We start from the raw sequence: 21,369 nt of genomic DNA, 5'->3' as shown, positions 1-21,369 counted from the left end.
GAAGATTAGAAAAGGATAATAATACATTGAAAATCCTAACTTTTATATAACTATATTTCAACTTCTAATATTATTATTTCAATATATTTTATATCGTTTAATTATAAGTTTATTTTTTATTATATATTTATTTCTAAATCTATTAAATAAAAAATTATAAAATTCAAAAGGTTATTAAAACTATCATTTTCCATGAGAGAAAAAATGTGAAGATAAGATGATATTTGAGAGACGTATGTGTGACGCAAGATGATAATGTCTCTCTCAAAAATTAGGTAAAGGTGAAGCAACTTAGATTTGGTAACCCACTCATATCCACTTTTTTCTTCTTTTTTTATTGACCAACGAATCAATATTTTAACACAACAAAACCCAAAGTAGTAGTAGTGGTAGTAGGAGGTGGAGAATCTTTTGCTTTCCACAAGAATTTCATGTAAAGTATCTAATGAAAGGCATGAAGCCAAAACAGAGAAAACAGAGCACTCTTCTTAATAAACAAAGGCAACTTTAGTTCAGTTAATTAACTGTCCAGACTCTTCATGATGCTTTCACTGTTCAAATTTGCTCCCTTTAACATCCACAACAAACCTGTATCTTACATCGTTATTCTCCAACCTTTCCAAAGCCTTGTTCACGTAATCCATCTTCACCACTTCAATCATAGAGCTCAGTCCCTTCTCTTTCCAGAACTCCAACATCTCCTCTGTCTCCTTCACGCTCCCAATGAAACTTCCTGTTATCGATTTCCTCCCTGCACCACACCACCACACATCACCAACATTGCAAAATCAAGAAAACGTATTAATGAGTTCTTCACTAAAATTTGAAAAAAAAGTGACTCCAAAACCAAGAAAGAGGTGGCGTGATTACCTAGCATTACCATGGGGCTAACAAATTGCAGAGGGGTGTTGATGACTCCCATCAAGATCAACTTGCCATCAAGTTTGAGCAAGGAGAGATAAGGCTCAAGAGGGTGGCCAACAGGCACAGTGTCGATGATGTAGTCAAGTGAATCAGCAGCTTCCTGCATAGCAGACTCATCAGAGCTAACAAGATATTGGTCAGCTCCAACGTGTTCAAGTGCCTCCTGTTTTTTCTTATCAGAAGAACTTATCACAGTCACATGGTGGCCAAATGCCTTTGCTATCTTCACTCCCATGTGTCCCACTCCTCCAAGCCCCAATATTCCACCCCTCAGCCCTCTCTCTTTCAGCCCAAAATGTGCCAGTGGACTGTACACAGTCACCCCCGCACACAGCAATGGCGCAGCTTGCTCCGCCGCCAAACCCTCTGGAATTTTCACCACAAACCTAACACCCAAAAATGCACAACAATCAAATTAACTTCATCATGTTAATCTTTGTAATACAAATTTAAAAGGGTCATACCCAAGACTAAGATTGCAGATCAAACTCTTAAAAAGTTCAAACTTTAAACAGCAATTCATAAATTACTTTTGCTCGACGACCATGGTTTCTGCAAAGCCACCTTGAGTGGGCTTTCCATCGATGTAAACATCATTGTAAGACCAAATTTTCTTGCTGCAGTACTGCTCAATGTCTGTCTGGCACGGCCTGCAGTTTTTGCAGCAACCTACGAGGAGTCCCACTCCAACTATTTCACCAACTCTGAACCTGCCAACATTTGACCCCACCTCCAGTACCTCACCAACCACTTCGTGTCTGGAACAAAACACCCAAAAAAACACAACACGGATATCAAACAAAAAAACACAACACACAGAACAACCATGATTAGCAGGATTGTTAACAGTGCACGTAAGTACCCTGGGACCATGGGATAATTGGACATGCCAAGATCGTTTTTAATCTGGTGGAGATCAGAATGGCAAATTCCACAGTAGTGAACTTTGATGTAAACATCATCAGGACCATTGTTTCTGCAAACAACAACAACAATGATGAAATTAGAAACACTATTATAAGTACTAAATGAAGTGTAATAATAAAAACAGATGGAAGTTAAGATGACCTTAGATTGTAAGTGTATGGAGAGAGAATCCCTGAAGGGTCTCTTGCTGCCCATCCTACAGTTGTTCTTTCCTCTTCAAGGCTACCCATCTTTTGTTCTAACTTTTGTTCTTCAAAAGGGTTTTAACACTGAAAAACAAATGATAGTGTGGTGAAGGAATGAAAAGAAGATGTAAGAGTGGGAAATGGAGTTTGTTGGTGAGTTACTTTGGGAAGAAGTGTGCATATAAAGGTGGCGTAGCCAACAACTCAGCAATCACCATGGATTGTGGGACCATTCTGCGGTAGGTGGCTGGAGGTGACAATTTTTTTATCACTTTATCATAATATTCAATCAAATTAGATAAGATATAATTCTGTACAAAGTTATTAAGATAAGAGCACAGAGATAAACTATTTTTTTTTTTAAATCAAGCTGAATATTAATATATAAGATATCACTTCAATATATAAGAGTTCAATACATAAGAGTTTGAGCAAATTACTCTCAATTTCAAATAGTAAAATTAGTCATACATATTTTTATCACCTTTCATTCTTTCAATTAGGTTACAATTCACTGTTTTCCTTTCAATCTGACACCAACAGACATAAACTATTTAACTAATGTTAAGAAAACATTTTTCACTATTTTAATATGTTATTTTAAAGAGCATAATTTTCTCTTTTTTTTTAAGTTTTATTGTATATATTATTTTTAAGATATTTTTATAAATTTTATTTTAATACAAAAGTCTTATAAAACTCTCTCTTATTAATATTTTATTTAAATTATTAATAGTAATATACATTTTTGAAAAATATTTGTTTATTTCTGTGATACATAATAATCTTATTTCAGATATAAGGTATTAAATGCATATGATCTATCTATGATTCATATAAATTTGTCCTTATACGTATTCTTTCTTTTTCCTTTTTTTTTGTTTTAATTTCTACGCAATTGGCTGGTACAATGAATGTATTTCTTTGTGCTTAAGAAAAATATTACAGCAGAGTGTTTTTTATATAAATAAAAATAAACATGGGTTTTTTTTTGTTATTTTTTGAATTCTTTTATCATATATGCGTTTTATAAAAAAAAATATAACTTTCAACTTGCTTTAAAATAATAGAATTTTCATTCTTAAATAACTTTGTCGAAATATGTTAAAAATTATAATAAGTGACGGCTTTATTGAAAATCAATTTTTTTAAATAAATTTTACCGAGACAATTTCTTTCTTTCTTGCAGCAAATAAAGTTTTTGGTTTGATGTATAATATAGAAATAGGTTGTCTCGATAAAAGATATAATGATCATCTTCAATATCAATACGAGTTTTTTTTATAAATTAGAAAATATGATTTGTATTTTCTATATATGGAATTATTATTTAGTAGTTTATACTATTTTATTTCAATAAAACAAAATTTAAAAAACTAACCGTTCTATTTTTTAGTTTAGACTTTATTATTAATATAATAAATTTTATTTCATTAGAAAAAACTTTAATTAATTTCAAATAACTCGCAATATTATATTTTCTAATTTAAATTTCATTATTGCATTAAAATAATTATTATTCCATCAAGTGGAATAATGGTTATTCTTAAACTTGAGTTGCTTTAAATTACTTAATATAAAAAAAAAAACAGAGAAATTTTAAGTAACTTTAGAGTGTCACATAAGATGAATAAAAGAGTTGCTTCAAAACAACTTTAAAGTGTTATGTAAGACTACTCTAATGAAAAAATTACTTCAAAGAAAAGCAACCCATAAATATCACCTATTAAATATGTTTGATGCACAGAGAAAAAAAATAGTAAAACTTGTTATACTTTTTTATTAAATAATTTAAATTATATAATTTTTAAATGTATTTTTCTATTTATTTACCTGTTTTTAGCTTACTAGATAATTAAATATTCAGCTTATTTATGTTTTGCTTTATTTTGTCTCTATTTTTATCGTCTAACGTTATAACTCTCTAGGGCTTAAAAAATCCAAGTACATGGTTTAAAAGTAAATAAAGTGATTTAATATTTTTGAATTGAAATAAATAATGTAACATTGTTTTACTTGAATAATTTGTTTTAATAAATAATATTATAATAATTAATTCATAACAATAATTTTTTTAATTTATATAGTTTTATTTGATTTCAGTTAAGAATTCATATTTACTCTAACAATTTTAATATTAATTTTCTAATAAGTTTATAAAATTGATATAGTAATGTAATCTCCACAAATTTAAAATAAACAATACATTCAACCACGCAAATATGTATTATACAAGTTTTTATGAGTTGCTTTTATGAAATATTCTTGTATAGTTAAAAAACATATTATTTATAATTTAATTATAAAAATAATTTATGTATATTTTTCTTCTTTATATTACTAAGATAGTTAAAAAAACATCAAACTCTAAAGTCAAATGTATGAAAAATATAGATTTTATTTTTTTCTAGTAAATTTAATTATTTATTTATAATTAATCATTTTTTAAAATATTTTAGCAATGTTTAACTTATATAATTAATTATGTAAAAAATATATTAAAATAAAAAATTATTAACAATTTACAAATTTATTATATTTTCATTTTTTTTACTTCATTGAAACAATTTGACGTTTTAATTAATTTATTTATTTTAATGAAATTATTTCATGTACATTTGGTTAAATAACATTTTTTAATAGTTTTTTTATCAAATTTAAATAAATTAATCATTTGTTTGATAACTTTTTACAAGCAGAAAACTACGTGAATAGGTGTTGCTGAATTGCGTCATGCGTAAGGTGCTTTTGTTGTAAAATATTCCTCGATATTTGCAAACCTGATAACGAAAAATGTAAATTCTATCTCCAAGGTACATTTTCTCGGCTCATCATCATCTGTATATTTTTTTTAACAATACATTTTTAGTATGTTAGAAACTATTGTACTTATTTTTATTATTAAATAATAATTATTATTTATAATTGTTGATATTTTTATTATACTGATAATATTGATAGTTAAAATAAATTTTGTGATATTTTTATTAATAATTGATATGTTTTTGTTCGTTTATTTTATTTTTATCTTTTTAAAAGTCATAAAAACTAAAAATAAAATAAATAATAAAAAAAAGTATATATATAAACTTAAAGAAATATTTTTATTAAATGTAATTTTTTTATCAACCATTTGAACACTCTCGACCTATCCACTTCTTAAGAAATAATAAATCATGTCGTAATGAGTAGTTTAACTATTTTGTAAACTAAAAAATACTAAGAGTTTATGAGATCATTTTATAAGAAATTTATAGTAATACAATTTTTGTTAATTTTTATGAAAATTACGTTAATCGTACTTAAAAATGATTTTTAAATAAAATGGTCATGTTTGTAAGTATGATTTTGATTTTTTGATTTAACCATTTTTATATATTAGAAATTGTCAATTTTATTTTAAAATTATATTAAAGTTGTACTTTGAAGATTTTTTTGAATTTCTTTTATTTGATTTTTTTAGTTGTTTATTGAAGTAAGATGAGTTTTAATGAAATTATGTTTCCAGAAACATTTTTTAATTATATATTTTTTTATTAAAATCATGCCTGCAAATCCCACTCTTTTTTTAATGCTTTAACTATTGATGTGTATATATGTGTTTCTTCAATTTATTTCTGAATGGTAGATCATGTAAAGTCAACTTTGTTGTCATGACTTAGTTTTATGAATTCTTTGGACAATATTAGAAGAAAAAAATTAAGATAAATTTGTTTTATTATTATTATTATTTTTTAATTTCATTTTTATTTATTCTCTAAAGTAAACTCGGTATATTTAAAAATTAAACCATAAAAAAAATTAAAAAACAATACTTTGCGATCACGACTTTAATTGAAAAACTTTAAAAAGTTAAAAAACGTCTTTACAAGCCGACTTCAATAAAAGAAAGAAAGTCTTCTTTTTGAAGTACACTTCATACACAGTTGTATAAATAGCTTCACGAAACTCATGTTTTCAATTTATAGTTTAAAAATTCTTCTCCAAAATAATCGTATTTGTAACTTAAAAATAAATAAAAATTAGTAGTACAATCTAACATTCCAAATTCTAAGGGATTGGTTTAGTTGTGCAAGTCTTCTTCTAATTTTTAAAAATATATAATCAAAATAACAGTTGTGCTTACTAGTATAATAATTTTCTCATTTTATATTAATTTGTAGTGTAATATAAAAAAATAAAATATTAGTATTTGAGATAAAAAAAAAAAAAGACTTGGATGCAAAAATTTAAAATAATTAAAACTGAGAAATGAGAATTTTAAGTATTCTATAAACGAACTTTACGATACTTTTTTAACATAAAAGTGAAATTAAAATTACTCATAATTGAAAATAGGAAAAATATGTAATAACAATTACGAGAATGCGTATGGAACATGAGGCAATGGTGGGCCATTGCAACGTAACGACATAATTGGAGTGTATGGTGTACCTGTTTCAGGCCCACCACACCATATCTCACCCACTTACGATCATAACTAATCATCATTCCTTTTGCTTTAAAATAAGGGAAATTCTACTTCAAATATTTTATTATTATTTTTTCTCCTTCAAAATCTATTTTTTTTAACGACATAAACAACAACAGTGTTTGAATATTATCACGTCTTTTACTTCAATTTAAACTTTGTAAGTAAAATTACCCAGCTTTAAATAACCTTTGTATTAAATTGTTTTTAAGTTGGATTTGAATGATTCCAATTTATTTAAAAAAAGGGACCTATTTTTATATATGAGTTGGATGCGTGTTCATTTCTTAGAAAACTGTGCTTATTTTTTACTTTGTTATATTTGCGTTTGGAATGAAAACTCAATGCCAAAACTTTCAACAAAAATGGCTAAAAATCAAGGTATCATTTAATTCTGAAAACGTTGATAAAGTTGAGTGCTGAAGATGATGAGGAGGTAGCATATGCAGGAAAGGAAAGAGTGTGTGACTGTATTTATTTAGATCAATGTGAGAAGGTATCATGCCGTTCTTTTTTAGCAAAGATGCTCTTAAGGTTTTGATATTGACCAAGTGAATTAAGCTTAAACCATAGTTATTATTAGGGGTGTGCATGGATTTTTCAAAATCCAATCTAAATTCAAATTCAAAAAAATCCAATCTAAATTCAAATTCAACACCTCGTGCATCAGTCCGGACCCGCTCGGCTCGATATCGGCCCAGGCGACTTGACATCGGTCTGGGTCCGGATGACTCGACATCGACCCGGCTTTGCTTGGCTTGACTTTTTCCCGAGTTTGCTCGGCTCGACATTAGCCCGAAATGACTCGGCTCGACTTTGGTCCGAAATGACTTGGCTTGACTTTGGTCCATACCGACTTAATTCGACTTGGGCCCGGACGACTCAGCTCGACGTGGACTTGGGTCGACTTTGCTCAACCTGGGTCTAAATTGTCTTGCCTCAACCTGGATCAGGTCAAGTCAAAATCCAACCCAAAATACAATTTGGATAATCCAAAAATGTATCCAATCCATATCTAATCCATATCCAATTAAATGGATTGAATTTAAAATCCAAAAATATGGATTTGAATTTGAGATAAATTCACTTAAATGGATTGGATTTTGATAATAATGGATTGGATTTTATAATTTGGATTTTTTTTCTCCACCCTTATTATTATTCATGGTTTGAAAAAAAAAATCTTCTTTTAACATTGATAAGAACGATGAAAATCAAACATAAAACGTAGTTGATAAGTCTTGAATTTCATATATAATTTGTTTTATTATTTTGTCAATTTGTAATCTTAGTCCTAATATTTTCTTTTTTAAAAAAAAACTTGTTATTATAATGTAAATATGAGATTCAGATTACTTTTTATATATATATATATATATTATTTTATTTTCAAAATTAGTTCCAATAATAGTTTACTTTATGAGAAACCTATTATACTAAGCATAACATTAAAAAGAAAGTGAAAGGAAACTAATAAAAGTTGACTTCTAAAAATTCAATTTTTCTGTCTCCGTTGTTGGTTTAGAAAAGAAAGAGAATAAACTAAATAACAAGGGAAATATATTTATAGTATTTTTTTACGATTAAATGTAAACTCCATTAAAAGCAATCCTACTTTAATGGTAAGATTTTTATGTTTTTCAAAAAGAAAATTCAGCTAAGGAGGTAAAATGACTGGAAATCTTGACCCACCCATTGCTCAGTGGTTAACGATGTAAACAGTCACTTTTTAAATTTATATATATATATATATGTAAATAGTTAACATTGCATTTAAAAACACTTAATTATGTAAATAGTTTTTTAATTTTTAATTGATTAATTAAAACATATAATTAAATAAATTATTATTTCTATCACTTTACTTGATAAACTATTTTATCTTAATTAATAATTAAAATTTAATTTATAATATTAACCATTTAAATTATAATATTATTTCATCTTTGCATATGAACTATTCTCTCATCTTTGGATAGCTAGGTTAGGTAAGGTGTATCCAACAAATTTAGTAAAAATCTAAAGATAATTTTTTATTTTATTTTATGCTTTCATCTTGCATTTCTATAGAAGAAACGAAATAATAATTTTATCTTCGTTATTCAATAACTCTCATCTTCACCATCGAAGTAGAAAAAAAATTGTATTTTGGATTTCACAATCCAGAATACAAATTAATGAATTTAATGTATTATGAATTTTAAAATTTGAAATTAGAGAAATTGTATTCAATTTGAAATAGTCAACAATTAAAAATTAGAAATGCAAATTTGTATTTTGAATACGATTAAAAATATAAATTTTGAATTTTACAATTCAAAATGTAAATTTTATATTCTGAATTATAGAATTTCAATAAAAAATTGTATTTTAAATTGTAAAATTTAAAATAAATAATTTTAATATTTTTTAAAATATTTGAGGGTAGAACTCAAATCTTAAATTCTGGTAACTAGTGGGCAATCCGTAAATACCAACTCAACTCTTAAATTATGGTAGGCAATTTCTTCCTGCACCATATCACTGCACCCAATTACAGGAGAAAACTCAAAAATATCCTTAAAAAAATGGGGTACATATAAAATTACATTCCGGACTCTCTTTTCTGGAACACGATAAATTTTTCTGAAATGTATTATTTTCAGTTCCAGATTTTTTTATCCAAAATGGGATTTTGATTTTCTTTTTCTGGATTTTTACATCCGAAACACAAAAATATCTTCCGGATTTATTTTTCTGGAATGCATTATTTTCAATTCCGGATTTTTATTTCCAGAATAAAAGATATTTTCGAAATTTTTGAAATTATGTTGGGTGCGGTGAGCATTTGCCATTATGGTAACTGGCGGGCCAATCCGTTGGCATATCTTGCTTTGCCAAATTGTGATCATCCGTAGAGAAAAAAAACGTAGTTCACACTCATAAAGAGAGTGTGAAGCAACGCAGTGCATTTTTTGTGTGAAGACAACATATTTTTGCCAATATATTTCCTCTGTTACTTCTCTGATAAATGTGTTAGAATTTGTGCTAACAAGCTTGCAAATGCAGCTATAATAATAATTAATTCATAAATACATGTAACAATTATAATTAAAGCATGTTAAGCTAAAGGTGATGTGATATTTTTTTTATCAGATGAAGGCAGTTTGGTAACTAAAAAGAAAAGTTGCAGTTTTATAACTCAAAAGAAAATCTTACAGTTTTGTAACCAAAAAATGAAAAAGCTTGCAGCTTAGTTTAATTTTTCTACGTTTTGCAGGGGCCGAGCTAGAATATTAATATTGGGGTTGTCAAAGATAATGAAAACCATCAATGAGACTAACTTCAAGAATGTCCTTTTCTTTTTAAAAAATTAATGTAAAATAAAGTATATATTACAAATTTTTGGGGTTATTTAATTTCGGATATTGATATAGACATATGGAAAAATAAGCATAATTGGTGAAGGTGTTATGGAAATTTTTACAAGTAAAACAGTGAAGGGAGTTAGTTTTTTTCTAGATTCCTGTTCTAGAGTTTGTGGTTCGGCTCTCAATAAGGAGTTTTTTTTTTATCGACAATAAAAAAATAAATTAATATGAACTACTTAATGGGTGGTTCAACCCTTATACATATTCATAACACAACATTTTCACAAAATCCCTTCCAGCCTACCTAATCTTTATATCTTTAAAGTAAAAAACACCATCATCAAAGAGATAAACTTTGCATAATCTCACTTAATTGACAACATACAAGCCATATGATCAATACACCACTTAGAATAAATAAAACAAGCAGAACCAAGGTGAACATTTTTGAATGGTCTATCACTCCACCTTGAAAAATATGCTTATTCATGAGCTTCCAGATTTCATTAACTACTACAATCCAAATACTACTCTAAACAACTCTCAATCAGGAGTACACCTACAAAAGATTTCGACGTTTAAGTGTTTAGTTCATGAATGTAATAAATGTTATAATAATTATGTATCTTGTTTGTTTTGATTGTTGTGTGAGTTTATATGGTTTTGATATACCATTTTAATATTGAGTCGAGATTAAGATACATAACATAATTAAGATTTGTATTACTTAATTTTTTTACTGTTAATTTATGTTAATATATTTTAACTTTAACATATTTTTCTTATGAGAGTTGGTCGATACTAATTACCAAGATATTTTAAGATCCTTTGAACCCTAATTATAATATATATATATATATATATATATATATATATGTATGTAGGGGGAGAGATTGGATCTAGCAGAGGTATAAAAGTAATTTTGTAAAAATGAGGAATGCCACGACATAGAATCGGTAAGGTTTACCAAGTCTTAATGTGTGATGTTTTTGGAATTAAGGTAAACTCCAGCACCTAATAATAATATATAACTCCTTGCTTTGCTGGTAAAAAAAAAATCATGATATAGCATATAATGTAGGTCCATTATCTGAGCTGTGCTTTTCTAATGAGCTAGTCAACTTCAATGGTTTACTCTGATTTTCTGAGGACATTCAAAAGAGTTTTACTAAACCAAATACCATAACATTAATTCTACCATAAAATTCCATATCAGGTATACAACATCATATCTCAAGAAAAAGGAAGGAAACTACTTGCTATTTTTCTTACATGTTATTAGTAAGGGTATATACTCCAAGTGAAGAAGCCAAATGGCTAAGGATTAGCATCAGGTGTGGATTAGTTAGTGTCCAACGCCAGGACTTGAAACAGATTGTTTAAGCTGTCTTGGAATTGGGGCATGCTGAGTCTCAGATTTATGGCCTTTTCCACCATGGCTTGGCCCTGAATGCAGCATTGCCATGGTTTTCTGAGCAGTGTTATCTAACTTCCTAACCTCAAGTGGCCGAGCTGTAATGCAAGAAAGCAACTGAAGGTGAAGGAATAAAAGTAGAAGAGCAGTAACATAGAAAAGCTTCATTTTCCTATCCATTAAAGAGACCACTGCATATTATTTTGAATCGTCCAAGGATGTGTAGATTGGTTTGTGAGGGCCTATGAGAATCCCTTTTATAGGAGGAGATTGACTGGAGAAAGGAGAAAAAAAGTGTGCTTCCGGGTGTTGAACAAGTTGGATGATTTACCAAAGAATGACCACTTTTGGGTTTGAAAATGACATGTTGCCATGTTGGAACTCAAACTGTTATCTTAACACTGATCAATTTCATGCACATGAAATTTTCTGAATTCTAGCTTAGTTTGGCCAGTTAGGTCTATAGATGTGAGGGTTTTTGAGCATATTATATCCAAGGCTTTCAGCATCAGATAGAATGTGCTAGACTTTGACAATCTATAGAGCGTATGAAATTTAACCAGGTAGCTAAGAATGTGTGGTTCAACCAGGCTTCAATAGTGCGTCTTGTGCTGTAAACTTTTAACTGAAAGTTTGCATTAACTTCTTCCTCACGTTACAGAAACGAGAGTCTTGACATATGTTTTTCCTACCTGTCTAATCTACACACCCACTGGTCAAGATTAGCTTTCAAATTGGTTTCATGGTAAACCCTCATGAAATTTCTTTCTTGAAAGATGTAATGATTAGTACTGGACGAATACGTCTCCGTTTTGATGACCGACTGCCTGAGTCAAAGAACAAGAAATGCGATAAGTAACAACAGTTACAAGTAGCATTTTAAGGTACATCCCGAAATATATGGGAATATTTCCGACAAACCAGTTAAAACATATTAATTAAAAGATGCACGTCCCTGATAATAGAGGATCACGATGCATGTCAAATAATAACTGATATACGGTCATCAGAGTCAGATCCATAAACCAATACTATAAATAGAGCCTTCTGGAGAGGAGTAAGATACGTTTTTTTTTCATTTAATTAGAATACATTCTTAAACCAGAACACTTACTTGAGCGTCGGAGTATCTTTTGCAGATAATCTCCGACTTCCGACCGACAGAGCATTAACATTTGAAGAAAAAGACTTGAAGTAATCAGAAAATCACCAATAGATCAATAAGTGTAATCCCAATAAAAATACTTTTTGCGCTCTCAGTTTATATAACTACAAAAGATATTTATATAACATTAATTTAATCATCAAAATCTTGATTCTTACACTATTTATAGGAACACATGGCTGGGATTGAAGTAATCAGAAAATCACCAATAGATCAATAAGTGTAATCCCAATAAAAATACTTTTTGCGCTCTCAGTTTATATAACTACAAAAGATATTTATATAACATTAATTTAATCATCAAAATCTTGATTCTTACACTATTTATAGGAACACATGGCTGGGAACAACTTTTCTTTGAAAGCTATTCTGGGACAACTGATAAACGTTGGATCAAATTTGGTTTGTTTTGGAGTAATGTAGTGTAAGTTGCAGACTTTCTCTAATCCCCCAATTCATCTGCCATATTGAGTTTCGATTTTACTGTTGAAAGTGAAAGAACAAGTTTACTTTTTAGTCTTAACTTTAGTGATGGATGAAACTTGGAAGCAAGAATAGAAGTGTCACTTCATGAGGAAAAAATGATGAGAAGGAATGTCCATTTACCTGATTTAGTTATGTACCAGAATTTGTTTGAGTTCGAAACTAAGTTGTAGTGATAAGAAGATGAAATGTGACATTGATATTTGTGTAAGTGGAGATGGCGGCACAGAGAGTAGTTTGAGTTAGGGAAGTATGCACTTTGGAGGTGAAAATGGTGCTTATTGTTATTGGTTGGCTTATCAACACATTGAAAACCAGTGACATGGAATTCACGGGACAACTTTGTGTGCTAAGAACGAGTTTGCTGACACGTTTTTATTTATATGTAAACCAAATCATATACTTTATAAAACATTATATATAACGAGGTGAAATTCATGTTTAATATACATTGAAATATAAATCTTTAATCGATGTCGTATCTTTAACGTTATAACTTCATTTTTTACAAAATATTCCAAATCTTTACTAAAAAACAAAAAAATATCAATTACTTTCACTCACCAAATTCAATAAAAGTGGTGTTGACTAACAATTTCTTTCTATTATGAAAAAAGAAAGATATAATTTAGATGTTGTACATTATATTTTTTACTAGTTGCTCTTAATTATTGTTGACATAAGGTAATAAATGTCATAGCTGTCTTGCAAATAATAATGCGACATTCATGGTATCAATCATTTAGATAATATTGTCAATTAGGTGGGTAATAAGGTACGACATGGAATAAATGCTATAATTTTTCAATTCAATCAACATTTATTCAAATCTAACAAATATCATCCATTATGTAACTAATATTTTAAATTTTTTTATTGATTACGTGGGTTATTATGCACAATCCATTATACTGTTTTACTTTCATTTTTCCATCTCATCCATTATTCTTGTGTATAACTTGAACAATATAAAAACAATGTAGACATTTGTCAAATTAACCTGTTTTTCTAAGCTTTTGCATGTTGTTTTAGGTGAGAAGTGCAGAGACTCTTTTTTTTTTTTTTTCTTAATTTCATTCTCTTAAATTTTTTTCTCTTACTTAAGTTTCTTTTGAGCTAATAAGTTTGTGCTAAAACAGAGTGGCAAGTTTTTTTCAAAGGTTTTCCGAAGACATTATCATTAAACTAAAACTAGACCTGTACTGCACGGAAATCCTAACATCAACTTCCAAACAAAGCAAAATGTTGAAAGGGCAGCATTCCTGTTTTGTAGGTAAAAATGTGACCAAATATTGGCATCTCTCTAGTTTTTGAACAGTTTATAGTATATAAATAATTACATTTAAATTACGTGTCAATTTTGAAAAATGAGTTAAATTTAAGCTTATTTTTTTAATAATTACAGTTTATGAAAAGTTACAAACAGTATAATTTTGTTCTTAAAACATTAAGAAAATGATATTTTATTTGGTGAATGTGGTGAATTTCATTCTACAGCCTCTTCAACTATTTTGTAACAGTATATTTTCCGATTTGAATTGAAAGTTGGTGAAATAAACTGTTCTGCACCTGTCCACACTTGCCCATGAGAGTGGCCACCCAGGGTTTTTAAGCATATTATTCTCTTTTATTTTATTTTATGATGAAAATTTCTTTTAAATTTACTTGAAGACCTACCAATGAATATTAGTAATTATTAAAAGTTTTTTTGAAGTTGTAATTCTCTTTCTTGTAAATGTGATCAAGAGTAATTATCAACTATCTATGATAAGCCTTCTCACATTAAATTTTTTTTCGATATTATTATTTTATTTACTCTATTTTATATTATTGGTTTATTATTCGCAAGTGTCTTTTGTATATACATCCACTAATTCTGATTTTTCCAACATTTTATCCATAAATTTAAATTTTTATTTTATTGATAATATATACTGTAAGGTGATAATTAATTTTAATTTTTTTTTCATAAATTATTTCAATTATACATATATTATGCATTTATCATTATCCGTATATTATATTTGAAAATATTCTCAATGAAATTTAAAATAAAATCAATTAACATGCATTTAACTAGATGTCATATTTTTAATAAATATTGGTTTGATGAAAAATTAATAAATATTGATAGGTTGAAAAAAGAGAGTATAATGTATATATAAGTTAAAAGTAAACGGTTTAAACAATATTATTGGAACAGTGTGTCTAGAAACTTATAAGATACTTAAAACCATCTTTGCTAAATCTTATCAATTAACAAATCTAGCAATAAAAAAACTGAAAGAAACGTGGTGTAAGTTAATTTAAATAATTTTCTTTAAATATTGAGAGTCAGTTTTTTCTGATTTTAAAATAAATAGCTCTTTGATCTGTCTAATGTTTTTTAGGCTGGTTAAAAATTCAAATGTCTAGATTTTTTTTATGGTAGCATTTATTTGATTACCACATTTTTGTTGGGTTGATCTGTGTGGTGTTTCATTAAGAAAATGCTCCACTTTTTGTATGTACAAAAATTCTATTAACAACGTTTGTTTCCAAGTTGGAACATTTCCTTAAAGTGTAGCTGAAAAAATGTACCATTTTCCACACCTATTTCAACGTTCTGCAATTCTTTCACCTTTAATCTCTAAATTCTTCTTTTGACGAAACTCAATCACTCAATTATCAAATATAAATAGACTGTTGTAGAATGATTAAATTCCGAAAATATGATTGTGTGGGGGAGAAACGATGCATGGGAGTGTTCTGAATTGGCAAATACACATTTTTTTTATGGCAAAAGATGAATTTGGAAATTATTTGACTTATTGTTCTACTGCTTTATATTAAGGGAAAGTAATTGGGAGTGTGATCTTCCACGAAAACAATAACAATACTGTTGCTGACAACAAAAAGGAAGATAAACGTTGGAGTGATTTCCAAATTTGAATCATTGAAAGTTGTGATCTGTCAAGCGTCACTTGCATACAGAACACCTAGACCCGATGGCTTCTTCCTTTGATTTCTAGGTCAATTGGGTTGCTTGCATCAACTACATGAATTTAACCATTTTCTGCTCACCCTTTTCCTCTAAATGAACTTTGTGCTTGTCACTTTCTTTTATAAGAAAATTAAGATGTACATATACTTCAAAGTGTTACACTACTGTAAAATAGGCCCATGAAGAAAAAAAACTATTTCTACATACAAACATTGAGTTATGCATATGAATTCTCTGGGTTAACCCTAAATCATTGTTAAATTTTTTCTAGTTTAGATTGAACAACGCGTCTGATTTGGTAAATGAGGTTTGGAGTATTGTTTGGATCGCAGTAATCAACGAGGTTTGAAAGCATAGAAACATGATTATTTTTAACGGGAAGTAGTGGATGTTCTGAAAACTTTTGCTTTGGTTCAATTAAAGGCTTGGTCATAGATTACATCTAAGTCACAGTTTGCGAATTTTTCATTTTCTGATTGATGCATAGATCCGTTGGTTTATATGAGGATGATCTCATGACGTATTCATTCAAGCTGTTTGATTGTTTCTCTTAGATGTCTTCCTCTAGGTTAACTAGGAGAGTTCTGTTTTGGCAGACTTTGAAGTAAGTTTTGTGATGAAGATTATAGGTGAGTTCTTGTATAAGGGTTGAATTATCCCTAAAATGATTCATATTTATTTATTGTTTATTGCCGATAAAAATAAAAAATAAAAATAAATATGAATTATTAGTAAAAATTTCAACCTCTGATCAAACATCATTTTCAATTGGCCAAACCTTCTTTTTTTTGCTACCATCTATCTTTGAAATGAACCTACCTTAAGGAGAAGGTATGATTGAACTACATCTGGCGGCACCACCTCACTATTTCTGTAGTTTCACATGGTTTTAAATTGTGAACTCCACATTCATATCCATATATAGCAGACATTCTTTCCCTATAAATATAGGACCTTCCATGCTCCCACTTTAGCAATACAAATCAAAATTAAGATACCCGTTTAAGAGTATCATATCATATCATACCATATCACCAAATAAACCTTCAACTTCATTCAACATGAACACAAGAATCAAGTCTGTTTCCTTCCTCATTCTTGTTCTTCTTGCTTTCTTCTGTACCTCTTTGCTTCATGTATCAGAATCCCGACCACTGCCTATTTATCCACCAAGGAAAGATGGTGCTGTCAGAGAGGTGAAGGGAGTCTTCAGAACATTGAAGAGCTCTGGTCCAAGTCCTGGTATTGGACACAGACTTAACAAGCTTGAAAATGTTGGAGGGATGAAAAATTCTGGTCCTAGTCCAGGTCAAGGACACTAGCACATCACCAACAACAACTCTCATTAAGTGCTAATTCTTTGTCCTACTCTACAAGTTTTGCATCTAACATTAGCTGCACAATGATTCAATGTCAATGCTTCTGTAATCACCCATCTTGATTAGAGTGAGAGACATATTTAGTTAATGATTCTTTAACCCTCTATTAAACCCTTTTGTTTTTAGTTTGTTACAGTAATAATCATTTTCATTTCCAATAGAAACTTCTGAGTTCTGTTTCTTTGACTAATATTAACTTCGAGTAAAAGAACTGGAATCATGAATAGTCTTATTAACATTTGTCTTACGATTTATATCTTTATAATGCAAGAATTTTAGTCTTGATTTTACATTTGATATCATAATTTAATAAAAAGACTCCATCAAAACATAATGATGTGTTCAATAAGAGTATATATAACTTCGTAGATTTTAAAATATAAAAAAATTAATTGTATAATTAAATTAGTTTTAAAATTAAATTATAAAAATGTGGATCTTATAATAGCATTGAAATTGATAAAAATGTACGGGTTCTCCTACAAAGCAGAGGGGTTATAAGAAGAAATGAAAACAAAGTAGGTCAAAGTTAGGTGAACAAATCCCACACAAAACTTGGAAAATTTAAATTCACGGTAACAAATGTCAGGACACGGGTTAAGACAGACAACAATATTCTCCTGCCAAGAATTACTTCCTGCACCCTACACTTGTAAGAAATTATCAAATTGCCCTGTCTCTTCCTCTCCCACTGCACCCTACCACTGTTATGGTTGAAGATTTCACGTCGACTAGAAATTAAGACATTTCATAATATATAAGTAGGTGCAAACCTTATCTTATAAGTCGATTTGACGAGATTGAGTTAGACTTAAAAAAAAATTTTAACCTCTAGTTAATATGAGATCTCCAACAATAACTCATACAGTACTTAAAAAAAGAAATTATTTAAAAACAAGCTTCCCAAATTATAAGAAATATATTAAAATTAAATTGTTTTTAACCGTATTTTAAAAGATACTATATATGTCCTTAAAAGTTTATTCTCAAAATCCCTTTCAGAAAGTCTTTTCAAAAATGTATTTTTGAATAAGAGAAGGTTTCTTATGGAAAAGATTTGATAATCCAGAAATCATTTTAAAGAAAGGTAAAATCGTCTTTTCAAGAGATGTGGGGGTGCAGGTTCAAATTGAGGGGTACAAAGAGTAATTATCTCTCCTGCGACATACCTAGTGAGCCAGTGCTGACGATCCAATATTTAATGGGCCATTGTCTCTCTGTCTTCATCAAATGGGTTATAATTATTTTGTCTGATTCTTTTTGCATGGAGAAAAACATGCATAACTCTTAGCCAGTGTTATTCAATTAGTGAGCATCTGAATTTAATATATATTTAGTCAAAATTATAAAATAATTCGTATTAATATTATGGTTAAAAATATATACGTTATAAAACGTCAACCCATTTAAAACCGGTTTACTATAAACAAATACTCAGCTTCTAATATTTTTTTAATCTTATTTTTTTCTTATCTTTTTACTCCTTTTACATTATCCATTATGTTTTTGTATATTTTTTTTCTCTTTCCACTACATTATTTCAATTTAAAAATAGAATGCATGATGATATTTTTTTATGGAGTATGAAAAATACATAATTCACTCTCTTTTTTTACTCTCATTATACAACTCTTAATATTATTATTTTAATAATTTTTCAAATAATTTAATTATAATTTTACTTTTAATTATATATATATATATATTTATTTATTTAAAACTGTTATGTCACTAACAGGTTGTTAAAAGTATATTTTTGTTTTTTTATTCCATTCTTATCATGTTTGTTCGTTACATCACTTATTATGTTTATCAGTTTTTCTTCTTCTTCCTAGGTTTAAGTTACCCTAAGAATGGGGGTGAATGTTATGTTTCCTTCAAAATCCAAAATAAATGAAGAAAACAGAAGGAAATAGTGTTTTATACGTGCACTCCAAAATTGCAAATGGAGTAAGGTTTGAATTTAAGGTACGATGAATGCAGTAAAGTTGAATGGAATTGTTACAAAAGAAAGGGAAAAGAAGAAAGTGTGAGGTTACTTCCATTTGCATAAAAGGACAAAAGATTTATAGACAAAATCAAATGGTTTGGAATTTACTCTCTTCCTTGAAAGCAAAACAAGATGTTTCCCCTGAAACTCAATTTCATGGATGAACTTGCGTGTTGTACTTGTAGTTGACCTAAACCCAAAAGGAACCATAAACTACGTAAATTCCAAAGGTTTGAAGAAGTTGGAAATTGGTAGTCAAAGCATATGAAAGTAAAAAGAAGATACAACGAATAGAGTTCATAAATTCCCCACTACTACTTTTTATGGGGAGAAGAAAATGATCTAATATATAAATTAAAATTCATGTAGATATAAGTTAAACAAATATTGATACAAAAATTGTTTGAGGGTGGTGATGGACCAAAAGTAGTGGTTTATATGGTCATAATAGAAAAAGAAAAAGGAGGTAGTTCATGTTACTGGAATTAAAAGGTGTTAAGTGCATTATTCCTCCTCCTCCATCATCATGACTTACATGCATGAATGTAGACGTTGTTTGTCCATTTTACTTGCATTTCAACAAGTTTTGTTCCTCCTCCACAAGTCATTGCCCTCCAATGCCACTGTGTAATTCCAAAATTAACTTTTTTTCCAAATCTGGGATACTAGAACTAACATTTTCCTTACATTTCCTATTATAACTTGGTTGTTTCTTGAAACTATACTTCATCTCCTTTGTCAGTGAAGCTGCAATCATAAACTATGCTAACAAATCAAGTCCATTCGTATACGTTTTGTTATCCACAAAACAAAATAAATTAAAATTTTTCCAGTAAGTTATTGAACATCTCAAATTGATTAGAGAAAAGATTAATCCATATTATATAAGTGGGTATAAGGTTAAAAATATCGTTTTACAAATCAGTTTTGTAAGTTTAAGTGAAACTTAAAATTCAGTTCTCAATATAGCATCAAGTCATTCAGAGTCTATTATAACATGAGTTTGTTAGGTCTATTATGTCACTCACACTACAATCTCGATACAATCTCGATGTAAGAAGGTGCAATCAATGAGAGATAAAGTCAATTCATAATATATAAGTGAGTACAAATTTGACCTTAGAATTGATTAATCTCCCTTTCTAATATAAATTAAGATTAATTTACTTATATTAATTTATAAAAAGTATCATATAACATAAATATATAGAGAAGTTGATTTTAAATATGAAACAAAACTTAATTAATTTTATTTTTCTACAAGTATTCGTTCAAAAGTTTACTTGCTCCTTCGTTTCTTATGGAGTTCAAAACTAGGAGGGGAAATATTAGGGTAATGCAAGATGTCATGTCAGGCACTATAGTTTATGGACATCATGATACTATGTTATCAGTGAACAGTGCATTGGAAGAAACACTATAAAAAGAAGTGCACTATGGTACTCTATTCACAACAAAACTAACAAAATCATATTCACCTTCAAAGATTAATAATTCCATTCATTTGCTGCTGCATCTAGCTCCCTGTCATGGCTGGAAAACTCCAATCCTTAGCCTTCATTGTTATCGTGGTGTGGCTGAACATCCAACATGCGACGGCACGACCACTTAACACTCTAGTGGTGCATGCAGATGCTGATGAAGAAGCAAGGAGAAGCATTGTGGAGTTGTCAAACACAGTTCTGAGAAGCTTGAATGTGGGAGATGGAGAGAAGAAGATGGTTCGGAAACTTATTGTAATGGACAACAGTGGTCCAAGCCCCGATGGACCAGGGCATAAAGAGGCACTACCTTCCCACTCTAAACCTAACAATAATTAATAATTAGAGCTTCATAAACTAAGAAACTTCCATCATCTCAGCTAACACTTTTCGTTTTTATGTGTGATTTGAAGTATTTGGCTCTTATGTGGCTAATGATTTTCTGTCCTTGTCACTGTCCCTGCTTTTTCTTTATAAATTACATAGGGAATTCCTTTGTCATTGTTATATGTGATACTCATCAGATCATATATATATATATATATATATATATATATATATATATATATACACACACATATACACACAATTAATTAATGAAAGTTCTCTGTGATTTA

At 28.9% G+C, this 21,369-nt stretch overlaps 1 protein-coding gene across 1 annotated transcript; it reads right to left on the bottom strand.

Annotated features, from left to right (window-relative positions):
• Positions 1-296: 296 nt before the first annotated feature.
• On the bottom strand, positions 297-2,206 carry LOC137827691 (cinnamyl alcohol dehydrogenase 1). The gene is made up of 5 exons (XM_068633954.1): positions 1,993-2,206; positions 1,787-1,900; positions 1,455-1,682; positions 871-1,310; positions 297-751 (listed from the first exon to the last, which is right to left on the bottom strand). Exons 1-5 carry the CDS (start codon positions 2,079-2,081, stop codon positions 549-551), a joined length of 1,074 nt encoding a protein of 357 aa, XP_068490055.1. The 5' UTR covers positions 2,082-2,206; the 3' UTR covers positions 297-548.
• Positions 2,207-21,369: the final 19,163 nt, after the last annotated feature.

This window comes from Phaseolus vulgaris, chromosome 7 (genome assembly GCF_000499845.2).
Source record: "Phaseolus vulgaris cultivar G19833 chromosome 7, P. vulgaris v2.0, whole genome shotgun sequence".
Classification (NCBI taxonomy): Eukaryota; Viridiplantae; Streptophyta; class Magnoliopsida; order Fabales; family Fabaceae; genus Phaseolus; species Phaseolus vulgaris.
This window is presented reverse-complemented; position numbering and strand designations above follow the sequence as displayed.